The sequence below is a fragment of the Marmota monax genome, unplaced genomic scaffold, assembly GCF_021218885.2.
Source record: "Marmota monax isolate L192 unplaced genomic scaffold, Marmota_monax_Labrador192_F-V1.1 WCK01_AAM20220418_F8-fsc00020, whole genome shotgun sequence".
In the NCBI taxonomy this organism is placed as follows: Eukaryota; Metazoa; Chordata; class Mammalia; order Rodentia; family Sciuridae; genus Marmota; species Marmota monax.
The window spans coordinates 18,452,424-18,472,384 of NW_026692912.1; the positions used below are offsets into that span (position 1 = coordinate 18,452,424).

General features: G+C 44.3%; 1 protein-coding gene across 4 annotated transcripts in view; it reads right to left on the reverse strand.

The window, feature by feature from the left end:
- The window catches only part of Mapkap1 (MAPK associated protein 1), a 232,650-nt gene that overhangs the window by 2,395 nt on the left and 210,294 nt on the right, over window positions 1-19,961 (reverse strand). For all 4 annotated transcript variants that reach the window (XM_046451278.2, XM_046451276.2, XM_046451275.2 and 1 more), the window contains one exon: window positions 2,000-2,097. In XM_046451278.2, the coding sequence (XP_046307234.1) occupies window positions 2,000-2,097 (98 nt within the window). The remainder of the gene's footprint in view (window positions 1-1,999; window positions 2,098-19,961) is intronic.

Consider the following 19,961-nt stretch of genomic DNA (forward strand, 5'->3'; position numbering starts at 1 on the left):
CAAGCTCTCACTTCATGTAAAACTCCTGAGAGAGACTGACCCTGCAGAGCCTCTAAGGGCAACATTTCTGCTAAATTCCTGGGCACAGGGCTGGGCTCTGTTAGCCAGTGCTGGTGCCTGCCCTGACACCATGGGAATGTGGCTAAGGCTAAGTACTCCAATTGCCATAAAAATCAGAAGTGGGGGAAGTGAAGTTTAATCTTCCATCAGGACCACGATCATTAGCTCTGAGTAAACCAGGCCTGGGCTCGCTGCGACTCTCCTGGAGTCTTCTGCATGATGCAATATTTCTACAAACATTTTGATATGAAAACAGACATTTTAGGGGAGGCGACAGGCCTCAGGGATTTTGCAGAAAAGCATCTGCTTCCAGGGAGCATTTGGTCCTGTAAAATGATTTCTTTGCACTTGATCTTCCACAGTCTCATATTGAAGTCATAAACCTGTGTTTCTGTCATCAATCTGCTGTTGTGAAAATTATTTTGATGTCAAACACAGGATTATAATTTCACTAGAATCCTTCTCAAGTCTTGAATATTTTAATGCTGGCTATAAAAATAAGTCCAGTCCCTGACGGGGTACTGGAATATTTCTTCACCTACTCCCCAACACTTGGCAGTTCCTTGGGCTGTCTTGTGATGATCTCAGCTTGCTGGTGGCCACAGTGCCGGGTGGGTACATTGTTCTCACTCTCTGTCTGAGGGAGGCTTGGTCAAGGTGGTCATGAATCTCCCACCTTCCATTCCACTGACCATCTCGTCCTAACTATCTTCCCAGCAGCATGAGACTTCTGACTTCTCTCCTGCTACTTCCAAAGACCTTTGCAGTCATGGGACTTGAGCTCAAAATATGCCTGAGAAGCGATTCCATTTGGTTGGAATCTCCCATTCAATTCTTTAAGGCTACACACATCTGGGGGATTAGGAACATAAATTCTGGAAACTGTTAAGCCTAGGGCCGAGTTCTAGTTCTGCTAAGAGTCACCATCCTGGCTAAGTTACTTTTCTTTGAGCCTCATCACCCAGAAAATGGGAACAATTGGATGTGCCTGTCTCGTGGCCCTGTGAAGGACCAACCAGACTGGGTCTAAGAAGCCCCCGGCCCAGGTCCTGCATAGGGCAGTCCCTCAGCGTATCTTCATGGCTTCAATTGTCACTGCCTGATGAGTCTCCTCTTGAGAAAAGAATGGACCATGTCTAGAGAGTCCTGGCATGCGGCATCTGCTCTGCATGCTGGCAGCCCTTTGGTGGGGTGGGGCAGCATCAGTACCATGACCCCACCTCATAGGTGGGAAAACCGAGGCTCAGAGAGGTGGGGTCACACAACCAGAGGTGGGGGGTCAATTCTGGCTCAAACCCCTCCGCCTGTGCCCTTCGCAGGCTGCTAGACACTGTGCCTTCTCTCACGTCATTCAGGTCCTGCTCTCCCAGACTCCCATCTACCTGGCACCCTGTGACTATTAACATCTTTTGTGAATTTTCTGTTTCATTCCGTCTCCCCTGACAAAGGCAGGGCTCTCTGGGGACAGGGACTGGCCTGACACCATGGTATCTGGAGCTCAGGGTGGACTGCTGTGGTTGGTAAAGCCCAGTAGGAGCTGGTGCGTTTCAACAGGTGCTGATGGGCACCCCAAGCACGATGAAGCCTTTTCCCAGCAACTGTCTCCTTGGGTCTGCTCCAGGGGCCTGAGGAGCTGCTGCCAGGGCTCAGAGGGAGATAAACGGTGCATGGAAGGACCACAGGGATACAGGAGGAGCAGGACCATTAGGGGCTGTGAGGCAGCTGAAGGGGGTCCTGCTTCAGCTAGGCTGACACGGAGCTGCTGACCTCAAGGCCTGGCTTGGGCCTGGTGCGCATCAGCAGAGCCACCAGTTCCCTCATCTACAAAACTGGGCCCAGGAGCCAAGTCCTACTGGGAGGGAAAGTGGCTGAAGCCAGGCCAGACAGACAGGGCACAGGCAGGAGCACTCGACCCATCCCTGAGTCAAGAAGCACTCACCTTGAGCACGATTTCATTGACGGTAGCAGCGTCAGACTCAAAGTAGAGGTGTTTATAGTCATGATTGCTTAGATACGTGAGTTTAAATATTGCATGACCTGGAGAGACAGAGAGAGGGAGGCAGTGATGAGGGTCCCATGAGTGCTCCCCTCACCATCCCGACTGGAGGGTAGGTGGAGGCTGGGCAGATCTCCTGTTCCTGGAGTGGCTGGTCTTCACGTCCCAGGCTGGGTGTAAAATGGACAGTAAAGGAGAACAGACTGAGTGGCCAGCTGGGCCCACTCCACTCTGGAGTGTGTGCAGGCAGTGCCACCCCAGGAAGGCTCCTGCACAGGCTCTGCATTACCACGGGGCTGCTTCCATAGGATAACTGTGTGGAAAGGGAATATTTTTAAGGTAGAGCCAACTGATCCCAAATTATTACTCTGGAAATGCACTAACACTGTTTAAAGTCAAGTAAACACAGCAGGCAGGGCAGGGCCAACCGCAGCCCCTTCCTGGAGCTTCTGCTCCACGGCCTGGGCTCCTAGAGGAGCAGGAGTCCTGCTGGAGGGGTTCCTGGCCTTGTGCCCCAGATGGAAGCTGTTCTCAAGAGCTGCTGGTCACTTCCGCCCCAGAAGGATGGACAGGGTACGGCTCTACAGACCATGGGTGGCGCCTCACAGAGCAGACTGCCTAAGGGGCCAGCTCTTTTGACACAAATCCCACCAAGTCCAACTCCTTCCTGTTTCCCACCCCTACAGAATAACAGTGTCATTTCTGGGCCTACTCCATCTAGCCTCATGTCCCCATGTCCCCACAGGCAGCCTGTGGTGCTGCCCTGACCTCTTCACAGGCTCTGTATTACCTCGGATGCCCTCTTACTGACCTTTGTGCAAAGGCCTTGCTGGCCCTTGGTGACCTGGCTCAAATGGTGCCACACTGGGCGAGTCTTCATAGACGCATGGCCAGGTGGAGGCCTGCCCTGCTGCACGTGGCTTGTTAAGGAAACCTGTTTCTTGTTTTGCCACACCTGCAGCCATGTCTGCGCTTCCTGTGCTTGACCTCTGGGCCAGACACAGCAACTAGATCCCTCCTCGGAACTGAGACAGATGCCGGCCTGCCTGGCGACTCTTGGTCTAGCCCATGTGAAGGTCCCTTATCTGCATGTGCTGTCCTTGGGTTCTGGGAGCCCCAGCAGCTCTCTAAGAACTAATTCTTTATTCTTAGCTATTTTGAAACTGGTTTCCATTATTGGCACCAAAAGAACATTGTCCAAGAGCGACACGTCATTGATGCTCGGCAAACCTGCCTAAAGTCAAGAGCAGGGGGGTCCCATATCCACCTGTGGCCAGCCTCCTGCATCAGCCAGAAACGCTTCCCCTGGTCTGCTCCAGTGGATCTCAGTGCCTGAAGATTAAAATTCAGCATATCCTTCCAGTAGACCTCCTTTTTCATTGTGGCTGGTCAGTTATTAATTAATAATATATCACCCATATTACTGTAAGTTCACCTCTTTCCGGGAGAAATCTTGGAGACTTTATTTACAGTAGTTAATTTTTCAGATCTCCAAAAATAAACTGATATATGCTGTACATTTGTGGCCAGAAAAGTTGAGCTGCTGGCATTTTATCCTGGAAACATCATTATGAAATACTAATTGTGACTATAAATCGTATATTGAAAAAATTAGCTGATAATTTCTTAAAAACCCCACTTTCGGTCACTTGACAAATTTAGCCTGATTCTAAATCATGGCACTAAAAGTCAGAATGCTTGACTGGAAGCTAATCACTGTTAATATATAAATTACTTATTTCTGATAAGGGAGTGAATCTTACTGAAATCGGGGTGTGTGTCTGTCTGCAGTCATCATCATAGAACACTGGAGTCTTGCTGGTGACATCACCATGTGGAGGAACAATAGAGATACCTTTGTTGGCCATCTATGAAGGACACAGGGCTGTGAAGGACGAACAGAGACAACCCCCGCAGGAGCCCTTACTGCTGACACGTGGCCATGACAGACACAGATACCAGAGCCTAGGGCTAGAAAGGACCAGAAGGTCTTAGGGAGGCCCGCAGACCTGAAGCTTCGGGGTTCACTGGCCCCTCTGATAAGTGATCTCATGCACGGTCTACACCACCTGCTCCTGCTCGTCACTGACAAAACTAAATCTCAAGATGCAGGGAGCACGCTTGCCTGGAAAGCTGAGACACCATTAAAGACAGTCTGGGACTTTAGGTATAGTCAAACCTAAAAATGGCACTTGGGATGTGCAGCTTGCATGGGCCTGGGGCCTCAGGAAGGATGCCTGGATACTCTCCCCTTGGGGCTGTGTCATCATGGAGCCTGTCAACTGCAGGCTCACAGGGGAGAGGGACAATAGTCATGTGGAAGAAAAAAAATTATCCCAAACCAAGTCTCCTGAAAAGTCAGCTGACCCCATGCCTGTGCTCTGTATTTTGCTGTGCATGGGGGGCTGTGGGTCCCTTGCCTGTCCCCTGTGTTCATTCTAGTGTCCGGCTGAGGGAGAGGAGCAGGTAGAATGAAGAAGAGCCATCTCGCCCGACCTCTGATGTGCTCTTCCCTCCCAGTGAAACCGCTCACCCCACCAGGAGGGAATGGAGGGGTCCATCTGGAGTGCTGTGTTTGTACCAAAACAATTAAAGTTGTCATTTAGTAACCAGGCTAAGGCTGGTGGACAGCCACAGCAGTGGAGAGCCAGGAGCAAGAGCCCTGGGGTATAAATCGTATACTGAAAAAATTAGCTGATATTTTTTTAAAAATTAGCTGATAATTGTCCCTTGAGCCTAGTTCAAGGGCAGCAGCCATGTTTTCACCCATGCTAGACACCACAGGACAAAGGGGAGCTCACTCCCAAGAGCTCTTGCTTGAAGGCCTGCTGTTTTGATGGATGCCCAGGAGGGCAATTTTACTCAGTCCAGGCTCTGCCAAGAGCACAGGCTAGTACAAGGGACAGGAAATGAACACAGATAGTCCAGTGCAGTGAGCACTAGGGGGAAGGTGAGCACAGGGAGCTGCCGTGGAGACGTGGAGGTAGAGGTGGCTGGCTTGGAGTGAGGAGGGCCCTCAAGGACAGTTTCTTGGAGAGCTGACACCTGAGCAATCTTGGAGGACAGGGTGTTAGCTGAGTGTAACAAGGCAGGGACCACACAGCAAGGACACAGCACTGACAAACTGGCTCTGTGGGAGCCCCGAGTAGAGCAGGGTCATGCATGATGGGCAAGTAGGAGGTGACATGGGAAAAAGTGAGCTTCATGAGCTGATAGGGCCACTAGTGTGTTCTGAGCAGGCAGTAAAATAAATGGGAGAACTGTGATTCCGGATGTTCCCTGGACCCCTGGAGGCAGCGAGACCAGATGCACAGTCACAAAGGTAGGTGTGGATGTGGTTTTGATCTTGACAGGCGCAGGAAGCATGCTGAAAAGGGACTGCTAGAGGACCACACAGAAGGGAACACGGCAGAACTGTGGACTTCTCCATCAGAATAACAGCTAATCATCAGAACTCACACTGTATAGCTTTAACCAATCCAAACCTATACAGTCAAACATAACAAGTTAATTCACCACTTGCTGAAAACAAATCTGTCAATAAACACAAGTAATTAATGCTACATGCTAAATTTTTACTAGAAGTGTCTGGGAAGATGGAACAAGCTGCATGTGAACACTGATGAACTGAGTAAGAAGAGTCTGTGTCACCCTCTGCCAGCCTCAGTGTCTCCAGGTCACCTTGGGAAGGCATAAAGAGGGCTCAGGCCACCTTCTTGGCTGCAGCCCACCAGGGCATCTGTCTCGGGGCATTAGAGGGAATCAGGTGGGCAAGTTACCCTCAAAATTTCAAAGAATACCAGCAGTTTCATAGGAAAGGGGTAAGCCATGGGAGCACAGTGCCTCTATCAAAGTGTCAGCTGAGAAAAACTGTATATCAAAGTCAATATTCCACTTAGTTCCAATTAACTTGCCTGGACTGTTAAATTCTGTTTGGAAATTAAGGCAACCCTGGAAACCTGACATGCTGAGAATAAAAACATGAACCCTGGAGGTAGAGCTGGGGTGAGCTCCACCTGTGGGGTTTCGTGTCATCACCTCCACACATATGCTCACAACTACACGATGTATGCACATTACACCTACACATGCATGAATGTGTCTATCTCATATACATCCCTGGGCTCAATGGGTGGTGGTAATTCATTACAACTGTGATGGAATTGATATTTGAAGATAAAATGCTCATTACTTTAAAGATTTTGATTTTAATTTGTCCTTGTCTGAACAGTCTAGCTTTTACAGTGCTGTAGGAATAAAATGCAATGTAACATGGTATAAATGTGGCATCTAAGTACTGGTCACACACTCAAGGAAGACACTGAAACTATACATCTGCTTTTGAATATTGAAATGAAAATGTGGATATGCAAAAATGTATTTACACAAACATATTTTTTTTCAAAGTAAACCAGAGAAGATGGAATCTAACACTGAGCAGAAACCAATTAGCAGCATGAATGTCAGAAGTGGAGACGTTTGAGCTTCTGTGCTTTAATTTATCTTCTGCATTATGCATTTGAAACAGGTTCCTTGGGCCCTTGCAGGGGAGAAGCCACCCTAGAAAGACTGCTGGTACCTAGAAATGGGGCAGCTCAGGCTAAGAGGACAGCGACTTCGACACCCCCTGCCAAAACAGTGCTTAGCTTCCCACTGCAGATTGTGGACAGGAGGGTCCCTTAGCATACTTGGTGGCACTGTGGCTGGTAATGACTAGTCAAAGCTGGGGCTTCCAAATGAGCCTGCACCCACCTTTGTCTAAAATTCCTTGTCAAGAACACCAGAAATAAACTTGAATTTCTTTCTGCTTCAATTAAAAATTTACATGAAAAATTGCTAGAAATACAGAAGACAAAGGAAAACTCGCCACATTTCACTCCATGATCCTAACACTGGTACACAAGGACATCATGGTCACTTTTCTAGCTGTCCTCATGTTTTTCACATGGTTGTAATCATTTTATTCCTACAGCATTGTATACTAAAATCTGAGCTAAATTTCTTTTAAATTTAACATTTTATCATACCCCTGCCTCTGCCGCAACACAGTCTGTCTCTACAACCATTTCTGTTGCAGGGGATGGAACCCAGGGGTGCTCTACTACTTAACTACATCCCCAGCACTTTTTGTTTTTTATATTGAGACAAAGTCTCACTAAGTTGCTAGGGCTGGCCTCAAACTTGGGATCTTCCCGCCTCAGCCTCCTGAGCAGCTGGGGTTAAGGTGTGCACCTCCACACTTGGCCCTAGCCATCTTTCAATGGCTGCACTTCACTCCAGTATGGAGATGTGCACCACAGTTCATGCTGCTGACTCCTGGGCATCCGGCTTAGCATAAATGGCCAGCATCATAAAGAAGGCCAAGAGGAATTTTTTTTTTTTTTTTTTTAAGGATTTCTCAATTCCTTTATAACAGGCATGATACTTTAAAAAAAAATGAATTTCTAGGGTCCGATTTTTCCTGATCCCCCTGGTTTGGAAAGGGTGTGGGAAACTCCCGTTGGGCTTCTTGGGAGAAACTGATGGAGGTGTACTTTCTTTGGGAAAGGCTGTACTCTTCTGTAGGTGCTTGTAGGAAAGGCTGGGCTGGGTCTCTCTGGTCTCAGAGCTGAACATGCATGCCTTCTTGGGCCTCGCTGTGAGCATCAGCCCTGAGTTGCCTGCAGAGCTTCAGTTCAATGTAACTCAACTGGCAATTCAACTGCTGCTCCTCCCTGAACATCCAGAAGCAGAGGTGGAGGGACTATAATGACCTCTCTGACTGTTGGAGCAGCTGCATCTGACCTATTTACACTTCTGCCTGTACTTTTCAAACTCGCTCTTTGGTTCTTTCCTGTAAACATAATTAAGTCTAATTATAAAAACTCCTACAGCAACATGATTTCCCCCCTTCCTCTAATATTGTGAAAACATTCCTGCTAAGGCCACTACACCCTCAATGTTGAGAGCCTCTGAAGAGCCTTCTCAGCTGTATCCGATATTTCCTGAAGACCCCGTACCTGGGTTTCGACCCCGTACCTGGGTTTCGACCCCGTACCTGGGTTTCCATGGAGCTACAGCCACTTGGTTCTTCAGGCCAGTTCTCTTGCCAGTTTCTGTTTCCTCTCTGTCTTCACTCCCTCCTTCCTGTTAATGGTGATCCTCCTGTGTTCCACCTCGCTCTTCACCTCTTCTAACTTTACTTGTGTCCTCTGTCAAGTTTGCCCCTTGGATTTTAATTACTACTCCTATGTGTTCATGATCCCAGAGCAAGTATCTGGCCGAGACCCTTCTCCAGAGTTTCAGACCCGCAGTTCTTTCTGCAGCCATCTTCACATGGCCAGCATCTCAGCATGACCGGAACAACATCTCCCCTTAAAGAAAATGTGCGGTCAGTGCTTTTGGAGGCCTCACCACACATCAAGTCCAGTTCTAGGCGTTTGGTCCCCTAAATAGCTCTCACATGTTCACCTTCCAGTGCTCCCTAATCAGGACTCCTCACCTAGGTCCCGATCACCCACTGAGTCCTCTCTGGTTCTCCTACTTTGGATCATGTCTTCTTCAGATCTAAGCACCTACCCACAGGAGCCAGGAGTGGAGGCACATACCTATAATCCCAGCAACTCAAGAAGCTGAAGCAGGAGGATTGCAAGTTCAAAGCTAAGACCTTAGTACCTTAGTGAGATCCTAAGTAATTTAGCAAGACCATGTCTCAAAAAACAAACAAACAAACAAAAAAACAAACAAACAAACAAAAAAAACGCTGGGGAAGTGGTTCAATGGTAAACTGCCCTGGTTTCAATCCCTAAAACAAAACAAAACACAGCACATCAGAATGCCTCCCTTCCCTCCTTAAGACTCTAAAATGCTTCTTTTCCTGTAATCCTCAGAATCAGGATTGAGAGAATCAAGAGAATCAGAATCAAGTCCAAGCTTCTTCTTCTTCTCTTTTTTTGTGGTGGTGCTAGGGATTGAACCCAGGGCTTTGTGCATGTGAGGCAAGCATTCTACCAACTGAGCCATATCCCCAGCCCCAAGTCCAAGCATCTTAAGATGATCAAGACTTCAGATCAAGAGTTCTCAAACTTCTTGACCTCAGAAGCCTCTTTATACTCTTAAACATTATTGAAGAGACCAAAAGCTTTGCTTATGAGGATTATACCCATTAATATTTATTGTCCTAGAATTAAAACAGAAATCTAAGATTATTCATTGGAAAAAAAAAACACTACAAGTTAACATAAACATTTCTTTCATTTTCATTTTTAATGAATGGAAAAATCGTTATATTTTCCTAAACAAACAAACAAACAAACAAACAAAAATTAGGAGTAGCACTATTTTGTATTTTTGAATTCTGATATTTAGTTTAGCAGAACAGCTGGATTAACCTATGTGCTTCTACATTTGATGTGTGATGATATATTTTAGTTGAGGTATGTGAAGAAAAGCCAGCTTCACACAGATATGTTCTTAGAAAAAGGTATTCCTCTTATATACCAGGGGAGTGCTCTACCACCGAGCCATACCCCTAGTCCAGGAGGTAAATTTAAGAAATTTTCTTTGTAAAATTTTTTTGGGGGTACCAGAGACTGAATTAAGGGGCACTCAACCACTGAGCCACATCCCCAGTCCTATTCTTTTGTGTTTTATTTAGAGACAGGGTCTCACTGAATTGTTGAGTGTCTCACTTTTTGCTGAGGCTGGCTTTGAGCTCGTGATCCTCCTGTCTCAGTCTCCTGAGCCGCTGGGATTACAGGCGTGTGTCACAGCGCCAGCTAAATATTTTTTGATTCTACCCCAAACTTGATAAATGGGATTTTCTTAAAGATTAGTTACAATATGGAATCTAAAATCTCATTAGTGGGGCTGTGGTTATAACTCAGTGGTAGAGCACTTGCCTAGCATGTGTGAGGCCCTGGGTTCTATCCTTAGCACCATATAAAACAATAAATAAATAAAATAAAAGTATGTGTCCAGCTACAACTAAAAAATAAATGTTTTAAAAAATAAAGGTATAAAAATTACAATAACAAGAAATTATTAAAGTAAAACCTTGGGGCTAGAATTGTAGCTCAGAGGTAGAGCGCTTGCCTAGCATGGTGAGGCACTGGGTTTGATTCTCGGCAACACATATAAATAAATAAAAATAAAGGTCCACTGACCACTAAAAAATGTATTTTAAAAACAAAGAAACAAATAAAACCTCATTAGTAAACTTTCTGTACTCAGTTACATTAAAATCCATTAGTTGGGTTTCACACTCTGAATCTTTTTGTAACTTTGTGCAGTAGTCTGGGAAATATTGGTTTACTAAGCTGTGCTGACCTTCCAGATGTTGAAATATTTTATTATACACCATCAAAAAAAATTACCTTCATCAATAGCACCACTGGTGCCCCTCAGAAAAGTCTTTAAGCAACGAGAAGCCAACCTCACAGCGATGAAAACTAGTTTTCACCCGAAGACTTGAATTTCATCACTGGCAAAGAGCACTGTCACTTGTTTTTCTTGAAGTGATAGATCCACTTCCTTTACTTTTAAAAAAATGTCTGCTAAAGACTCAATTTTGGATAACCATAGTTTGTCAGTCATTCTTTCAAATAAAAATAACTTTGTAAGTGTTTTGCCTTAAGAAACAAGAATTCTACTTCCGTATGCAGCAGAAATGCTTCGTGTGTACTTCAGGAAGTGAATTAAGAGCAAAGGTTTAGGGGGCCTTTTGATGATTTCATTGAAGTCTAAGCTGTTTCAATAACCAAGTATTGACTAATTCTCAAGCTCTTATTCTTAAGCTTTTGAAAGTTAGCAAAAAATAAGTTCTGTATCTGGAAATTTCCTCCATGGAAGGACCTCAGTCTGTGACAAGCTAGAATTTGCAAGTGTTCTATGTGAGGCTAATTAACAATAACAAGGCCTCATCTATCCAGAATCACCTGCATTTAACCAGCTCTAGGAAAAGAGGCCAGATAAGTAAGCATGGTTGAAGTCTGTTAAAAAGACTTTATAAAGCCTGAGCTGGTGCTGGGCTAGTCATCTACGAGAAGCACAGACATCTGACTGTTTGGTTTTGTGTCAGTGGCAGAGAGAAAAGCACAGCCTGTTATCCTTTCTATATATATAAGAGAAGTGGCACAACTTCTTTGAGCCGCAGTTTACTCACTTGATGGGTGGGAATAATATCTGCCTCCCAGAGTTATTAGGAGTATACAATGCTAGGGTAAAGTCAAATGATCTTGAAGTTACATAACAAATGTAGATAAAACCCAAAATAGCTGCAAGAGTTAAGTGACACATGTGAAGCCTTGGAACACTGCCTGATAGGAAAGGGTCCTTTTTTCCTTCACTTTCTAAGACAAACTTTTTCTATAAAGGGCCAGAGGGTAAATATTTTAGGTTTTATGAGCCAAGGGGCAAAATTAAGGATATTTTATAATACAGGTCTACTATGAGGATAGTGGTTTTTTTTTTTTTTTTTTGGCTTAGTTGGGGGATGATATTTTACCTAAATAGAATTCTAAATTAACTGTTCCCTATCATGAAATCGATTGCAAATATTCATCTGCAAAAAATCATTTTTATCTCACAAGACATGAAAACGGGGTGGGTTGGATTTGGCCTGTGGGCCAGTTTGCCAATCCCTGCTCAGAGGTTTCGCTTGCTCAATTCCTTTCTCTTGGTTCATTCCATACAGTTGCTAACAGTGACACTTCAAGCACTCTTAATTTCTGTGTAGATTTGGGTTCCCATCTGGTATTTTCCTCCTCTAGCCTTTAACATTTCTTGTAGTGAAGGTTTAGTGGTGACAAATTCTTACATTTCTTGATTGTATGAAGTGTCTTTATTTCTACTTCATTTCTGAATGATATTTCACTGAATATTTTCAGGTTGACAGATTTTCTTTTAGCATGTTGAGATGCCACTCCATTGTCTTCTGAATTGCATTATTTCTGATGGGAAGTCAGCAATCAATCTTATCTCAGTTCCTTTACACAGCATATCTTCTCTCTTTGGCTGCTTAAAGATATTTCTCTTTGTCACTGGTTCTTGGAAATTTGATTATGATGTGCCTTAATGTGTTTTTAATATATATTTATCCTGCTTAGCCTTTGCTGGGCCTCCAAGAGTGGTGGTTTGATATTTTTAACCAAATTTTGAATAGTTTTTCTATTCCCTGACACTGTAAGTATGTATATTAGAACACTTGACATTATTCCACAGTCTCTATTCTTTTCATCCAATTTTCCTTCTGTGTTTCAGTTAGAATAGTTTGTATTGTTCTGTTTTATGGGTCACTGATTGTGCTGGCAGATTCTGAAGTGGCTCCCATTGATCCCACCACCTGCTCTTCATGCTCCTATGTAATTCTCTGGTATTGTTTATGGGCTGGACTTATAGTGGCTTTCTTCTAATAGATAAATGATTTGACAGACATGCTGGATGTCATTTCTGAGATGAGGCTATCAAGGACTGACTTCTTCCTTGCTACCACCCTCTTGCTCTTATTTACTTTGATGAAGCCAACTACCATCTTGGGAGCATCCCTATGGAGAGGCCCATGTGATAAGGAACTGAACAAACTCAACTCTGCCATAACCCCTCTGTGAGCCTAGAAGCAGATTCCATCCCAGTTGAACAAATGGCTCAGGCTCTGGCTGACATCTTTACTAGGTCTTATGAGGCTATGCTAGATCCCTGACCCACCAGACTATACCATAAGCCAACCCCAAATTTGGGGGCAATTTGTTATGTAGCAATAGATCGATCTCTCTCTCTCTCTCTCTCACACACACACACACACACACACACACTCATCTTTCTTCCTAATCTAATTTGCTCCCATTAGTGAATATTTTGATCCAGGTGTTATTATTTTCATTTTTTAAAAATTTTTTTAATATTTATTTTTTAGTTGTAGTTGGACACAATACCTTTATTTACTTGTTTTTATGTGGTGCTAAGGATTGAACCCAGGGCCTTGCACGTGCTAGGTGAATGCTCTACCGCTGAGCCTCAACCCCAGCCCAATGTGTTATTATTTTCTTAGCTCTACATTTTTTCTTTTTCTAAATTTTTTTTTTTAGTTGTAGTCAGACACAATACCTTTATTTTATTTATTTTTATGTGATGCTGAGGATCGAACCCAGTGCCTCACAAAGCGCCAGGCAAGCGCTCTACCACTGAGTCCCAGCCTCAGCCCTCAGCTCTACATTTTCATTTGGTTCTTCTTAATAGTTTCCATTTCTCTTCTGAGTTCTTTTTTTCCTTTAAGTTCTTGAATACATTTATAATAGCCATTTTAAAGCATACTTGTGTGCTATTTCTATCATCCCTGTCACTTTTGACTTTATTTTTATTGATTGAATTTGTTCCTGTTATAGGACACATTTTCCTGCTTCTTTGCATGTCTAATTTTTGATTGAATGCTGGACACTATCAATGTTACACAGGTTGTGACATCTGTGACGGGTTGCTGTCCTTTAGAGAGAACTGGGCTTTGTTCTGGAGGCAGATTATTTACTTATGGATCAGTCTGATCCTTTCAAGATTCCTTTTAAAGCTTTGTTTGGCAAGGACTAGAGCAGTCTTCAACCTAGGGTAGTGCAGTCCTGCTCCTAAGGCATAGCCTCCCTAGAGTCACTACTAAATGCCCTGGATGTCCCACTCTGGTTAGTCCAATGTCTGGTTTATGGCTGTTTTCTGCTGGCCTTGTGAGGTCCCTACCTTGGGCCTGCACAGCTTGGCATGCAATGAAAGACAGAGGATTCTTCTGAGAGCTCTGTCCCAGCTCCTTTCTTCTGTCCTTTGTTCTGTGAGTTCCAAGGCCTCAGTATCCCCAGCTCTTCTCTTGGTCTCCTGGCTCATGAGACTGTTACACTGGCCTTAGGTTCTCCCTCCCTGAAAAGGCAGGTGGAAAGCCAACAGGATGCCTTGCCTCATTCACTTCTCTTCTCCCAAGATCACAAGCCTGAACTGCCTGTTCTCCAAGGGCTGAAACAAGTTTTTAAAACTATTTTGTCCAGGGCTAGGGATACAGCTCAGTTGGTAGAGTGCTTGCCTCACATGCACAAGGCCCTGGGTTCAATCCCCAGCACCACAGGGGGAAAAAATTGTCCATTTTCTAATCATTTATGATAGAAAGGTGAATCTGGTAGCAGTTACCCTGTTTTGCATGTTACACATGGGCTTCTCATAAGCAAGACACATTTTGATTTTAATGAAAGTATGCTTGCTTCTTCCATGTCTTTGGTAATAACTTAAAATCTAAGTGCCCCATTTACTTATTACAAAAATATAATTTGGAGCTTGGCAGGAGGCAAAAGAATACAGATTTTCTCCATTATTTATCCAGCTGAGAAATCTCTGTTTTTCAGTAGGGAAGAGCCTCTTCTCAGGGTCTCTTCGTCTCTTCCTGAGGTTAAAAATCAAGAAAAGAATGAATCTGAAGAAATGACTATCAAGGAAATCTAGAAAAATGAAAATGTGTGCAAAATGTTCATTATACATAGAAAATTGTTCTGTTATTATGGGTCCATGAGCCCAAGTCAACAATTGAGTGGAAGCATAACAGCAAGAAGGTGGCTTCTCTCAGGTGGAAAAATGTTGATACCCTCAAAATGTCTTCTACTCTAATGAACATTCCAAACAACACAAGCAAATTCCTTCTTGTTTATTAGTAAGTCCTAGGGAAAAAAATGAAGAAAATATGCAGAGAATGTAAGAAAACTCAACTAGTATCTCAGCACCAGCCAATCTTCCCCAGGATGCAGACCTTCTGCGTATCACCTAACATGCCCCAGCAGCCCTGGGAGCAGCTGTAGCCCCGACACCTAGTCTGGGTAATGCGCTCCTCTTACCAAATGTCGAGGTTCCCAGGAGAACTGCCGCCTCCTAAGCTCATGAGTGTTGACCCTTCCAGGAATACTGGACCGAAACACCTCTTTTCCAGAAACTACGGTCCCATCTATCACACGCTGAGAGTAAACAGCAGTAGCAGTTTCAGAGTAAGACGCTGCATCTGCCTTGTCACTACAACCTTGGAGACTTCCCCACTGTGCCTCCGTTTCTCCTTGCTGAAGAGCCACACTTGCTCTTGGCTGATTACAATTCTGGAAGCACTTTTAAATGTTCAGCCTGCCTTGGCAGTTAGGGCAGGAGCCATGAGCACTGGCTGGAGCCCCTGGAGAAGCTGCTGGATTTCTGGAAGTGCAGCTAGAAGCATAAGCAGGCATGGCCAGTGCGAAAGTCAGGTGTCAGCTGAACATGACCAGGTCAGTCAATGGGACAAAGGCTGGTTGGCCAAGTTCTCAGGGGCCTGAACCATTCCTGAAACATGGCGACGGCCCACTTAACAGCAGATCGCAGCCTGAGGTTGCTGGAAACCAAATTGGGTCAGAGAACCTAAGAACAGAGCTGGCATCTGATGATGTAAGCTGGTCCCAGCTGTTTGTCTTCACCTTTCTCCTGTGCCACAGTCCAGGTCTTTCCCTCCCACACTCTTGGAAAAATTGAGGTAGTCCCCCTGGTTGCCTAAGCCCATCTCACCGGCAGCTCCCTTGTTTTGGAAGGAGATGATAAATAAATCAAAACGCACTAAGCAGCACTTCCACAGGCACTCGCCGCCTTCACTGAATGTGCACCTCATCAATCACACTATTGTCTGCTTGAAAGGCGAGCCTTGTAAATGTCATATCCACTCAGGCCCAAGGAGAGGCGCATCCAAATGCAGCAAGGAGTTTTAATTGGATAGTGTAATTAAACTAAAAAACCCCAGCAGACTCCCTTTGACAGGATAGATGAAGACCCCTTTTAATAGGGCTAGGAAACATATCTGTTAAAAGGATGAGGCACTGCCTGCTCCTGATTGTGCTCCAGAGTACTCTTATGAAAAGGCAATTCAATAACTGGGGCATTTAATATGGTAGAGTCCGTTGTGTTCTGTAATCAGGCAGTACTTACCGTATTTGATCTGGAACTTATGAAATAAGTCCTTGTCAGAGAATAAAAATACAGCCCAGCTTGTCTACTAATTTTTGGAGTGCCCAGACTTCCTGGGCGTCAGGCAGAGTCTGAGAATGGGCTGCAGCCCTCCTGGGCTCCTGTGCCATGGGCATATAAACGTAGGTGCCTCACCTCCGGGGGTCTGCAGTCCAGCATGGCCATGGCCATCTGTCCACCCACCCTACCTATTCCTCTTGCACACATTCTCAGGAGCATCTAAAGAATAGGACAGAATTCCTGTGTATCTCCTTCTTCAGAAACTGTCATGTCAGAGAGAGCAGGGGTGGGGGAGTGTACAGTTTATATTCTCTTTCGAAACTGCCCCTGTCAAGTAAGGGAGAAAAGAAACTGGGTGGCCGAGGGATTCAATGTACTGGTTGGGGTGTGCCAAGGAGATTTAGGGAATAAACCTGAGCCCTGCTGCCACTCTCCCTGCTCTCCTTTGTTGGAAGAGGAGTGGGGGGGTGCACACACAGCCCATCTTCTCCCTCTTTTCTCTCCCCAGCAACCTCTTATACACACACAGCACACAGCTCCACAACCAAGGTAACTGAATTAGTGAGGAAGAGGTCTGTATCTGTACAGGGCTGCCTTTTAAGTAGGCTGTGACAATCCCTTTCAGATGGAATGCTAGTGTCCCAGGTCAAGGTGAGCAGCACTGGGTCTATCAAGATAGCTTCTGAACTGGCGCTGGTGGGGGAGATGGTGAGGGGTGAGACTTCAGACCTCTCCATCTATAGTCTTCCCCAAAACTACTGGATGCTTTGCTTTATTTATACAAACCTTAAAGTCAGTTTCCCTGGGCCCTCAGACTGAATTTTCTATTTTAAGGACGGTGAAGGGTTTGTTTGATGACTGCTTTTACTCTCCCATAAAGCTTGCTTGGAGCTCTGTCTGCAAACCTTTGAACATTCTTAATATTAGTCTTTCACTATGGGTTGATGAGCCCATTAAGAACATATAAGAGAATATATATATAATCTATGAAAACTGGATACTGAATTAAACCATCAAACACCTTTAGGCTTAAATGAAAACTACATAAAAGCATTTCAGCCATCAATTTGGCTATCACTTCTAGCCAGTATGAATTCTGCTGGAAAAGCTATTTTCGTGCAGATGTGGAATTCAATGGGAAAGACTGACTCGTGTACCAACATCAATCAAAATGTCGACTTCCCTGGCAGCTCTCAACAGTAAGGCAGGTTCAAAGGTCACAGGATAAAGAAAAAGCCAAGCTCTGGTTCAGCTCTAATATCTCCTTGGTAGAAGTCTTGCAAAAGTACCCCCTTCTGTATTAGCCTGGCTTTCATTAATCTTCTTGCCATCTTCTTTAACTAGTCATGCAGAACCGCTCGATAGCAAGACGTATAATGGGGAAGGCCCTGTGCCTATTACCGCGTTAACATTCTCTTAAACCCCAGTGCAACAATGGAAAGGGAAGGCAAAGGAAAGCGCAACTGCAGGGTGCGGAGCAGGCAATTCAATTACAGCCTGGGCTTACCTCTGTACTTCTGACCCACAAAACACAAGAGGCCTTTGTGTCTAACTGGCTTGGCCATTAAGGTTGCTGAAGATCACAACAATGCTGATCTTTTCTGCTTAAGTTAAATCAATGTGGACAAATCATTATTCAGCAGCTTTAATTTAATTAGTAAATTAAATACACTACTTTACAGATCTTGTCAAGTACTTATGAAAGAAAGATTCATTTAAGCGGGAGGTCACCAATAAGCCCAGCTAATTTAACTCATAGTTTTAACGGAATCTCATCTCAAATATCCAGCAGGTTCAGTTTACTAGGGCTTAAGAGCCTCCTGCAGCTGTGATTAATTCATAACCCCAAAGAGTTCCTATTCTGTGTCCAAACAGTGTTTTGGACAAAACAAACATATAAACCAAAAAATCCCCCACCAACATAACCAGCATAAACAGAATCAGATTTCCTTTAGATTATACTATTGCAAGAGAACATAATCAGGTTACTTCTATTATGTTGCTTCCTTAAGATTGTATATTATCTATACTTAATTGGGATACAGAGCTCTTTTCAGCTATAAAGACGACAGCTACTTTATTAAGGCTTAAATCTGATTTCTTAATGATAGGCTACTTCCTTTAAAGATTGAACCTGCACAAGCTTCTGATGAGACCAGGCCTGGCCTGGTGGAGAGTCTCTGATGGGGACGAGTTTCACGGAAAGGTCTCTGGCTTGTGTTTCAGCAGAGGAATCTGAGGCTGGCCTTGAAAAGACAGCCCACAGCGTCCAAAGCCTTCGCCTAGACCTGTGTGAGGATGGACAACGTAAGCAGGGAAGTGCGACCTAGAAATGTTCTCCTCTCCTGGGGCCAGACACATCCTTGGTCAGTTAAAAGAAATTAGGGTTAATTCACCTTTTGGGAGGTTTGTGACATAAATACATAAGCAGCAAAAGACAGCCTGAGGAGTGGCAAACTGGACTGAGATGTCAGTGCCTTGAGTAATAATGGCAGCGTGGTTTTCTCTTAAATCTAGAAGGCAGAAATTATTCTTAATTTTTCAGAGCTTGTGATACGCAGATTTTCTCAGCTCTTTTGAGAGTCTGTATTTTTATGTACAATTTTTTTTAAGACACGTATCTATTTAGTCATTAAGTTCCAGGTCCTTAAACACTCACAGGGACAGAGCAATAAATCTTCCCTCTGAGCACCTAAAAGGGAGAAGTGGAGGGAGGAAGGAGCCGCCAACTGCCACCTCGCAGTGCGGCCTCCGCCTCCACGGCACATGTCACTGTGTCTCTGTGTAGGCGCTCTGACACTCAGTCCCTCTGCCAAATCAGCTATTCACACACTTTTGGGATATGGCATCAATTAAACCTGAGTTGTGTTCCTTATGACGACCAAATTAATGGTTTGACAGTGGCTTTCTCAATAAACACTGCAAACTGGCCATATTCGAAGGGTTTAAAAACCGTTTCTTTTCTGTTCAAAATTCTGACAAACATGTCTCAAGTAAGACTAGGGACAACTTCATTATCCTCCCAACACTTAATGCCTCTTTGTAAAGAAGGCTGTTTAATAACATGCCTGCTGCTTCCACAACTAAATTATTCCAGTTGGTCACACGTTCTGGTCTTCAGCAAGACACTTGTGTTACGAGAGATAAAAACATGAAAAAGGAAATATATTGCAGAAATCAAAAACCTTATCTACTTCTAGACTGGCTCTCTTTGCCATAATTCATTCAAGAAGGCCCCAAGAATAATTTTTGATGTAAACTCAGCTACAAACATACATCACTATGCTGATAAAAATCACAGGCTAAACTTATGAAATATAGTGACTTTCATTTCTTTAGTGCTGTTAAAATAACTTTTTTCTAAGGTTCAACAGACACAAAAGATAAAAAGGGTTACCATTAATCCTATAAAAAAGAAAAAAAGAAAGAAAGAAAAAGCAGCAGCCCCAGAGATTAATTCTTGGTCTCATGATGGTCTGAGGATGAACTTTTTAGATTAAGTCACTGAATTAATTTGGTGAAGATACTGGAAATCATAAAGACACACAGCATCAATCTGATTCATTTAACACCTCCTTGTTTGGGTACTTCACAATATAAATTACGCCTAATAACTTTTGGTTTCTAAATTTTAGCCTCATTAAGATCAGTTTCAAGTTGACATTTATTGAGGACAACTCTGCAGGCGCCATGTGAGGAAATGAGGATGCTGGAGTGGGGTAGGGTGCCCTGGGCCAACTGTCACAGGGAAAGGGGGTGGGAGAGAGGGGCAGACCACAGGCAGATGCACAGTGTGTGTACACAGGGTCTGTACAGTCTCCTGGGGGCCAAGTTAATAGACAGGGCCTTGCTGTGAAGCTGGCTCTTGAGAGACGAGTGTGGGAGGTAGAAAGGTTGAGTTGGAAGAGGTGGGGTGGAAGGTAGAGTG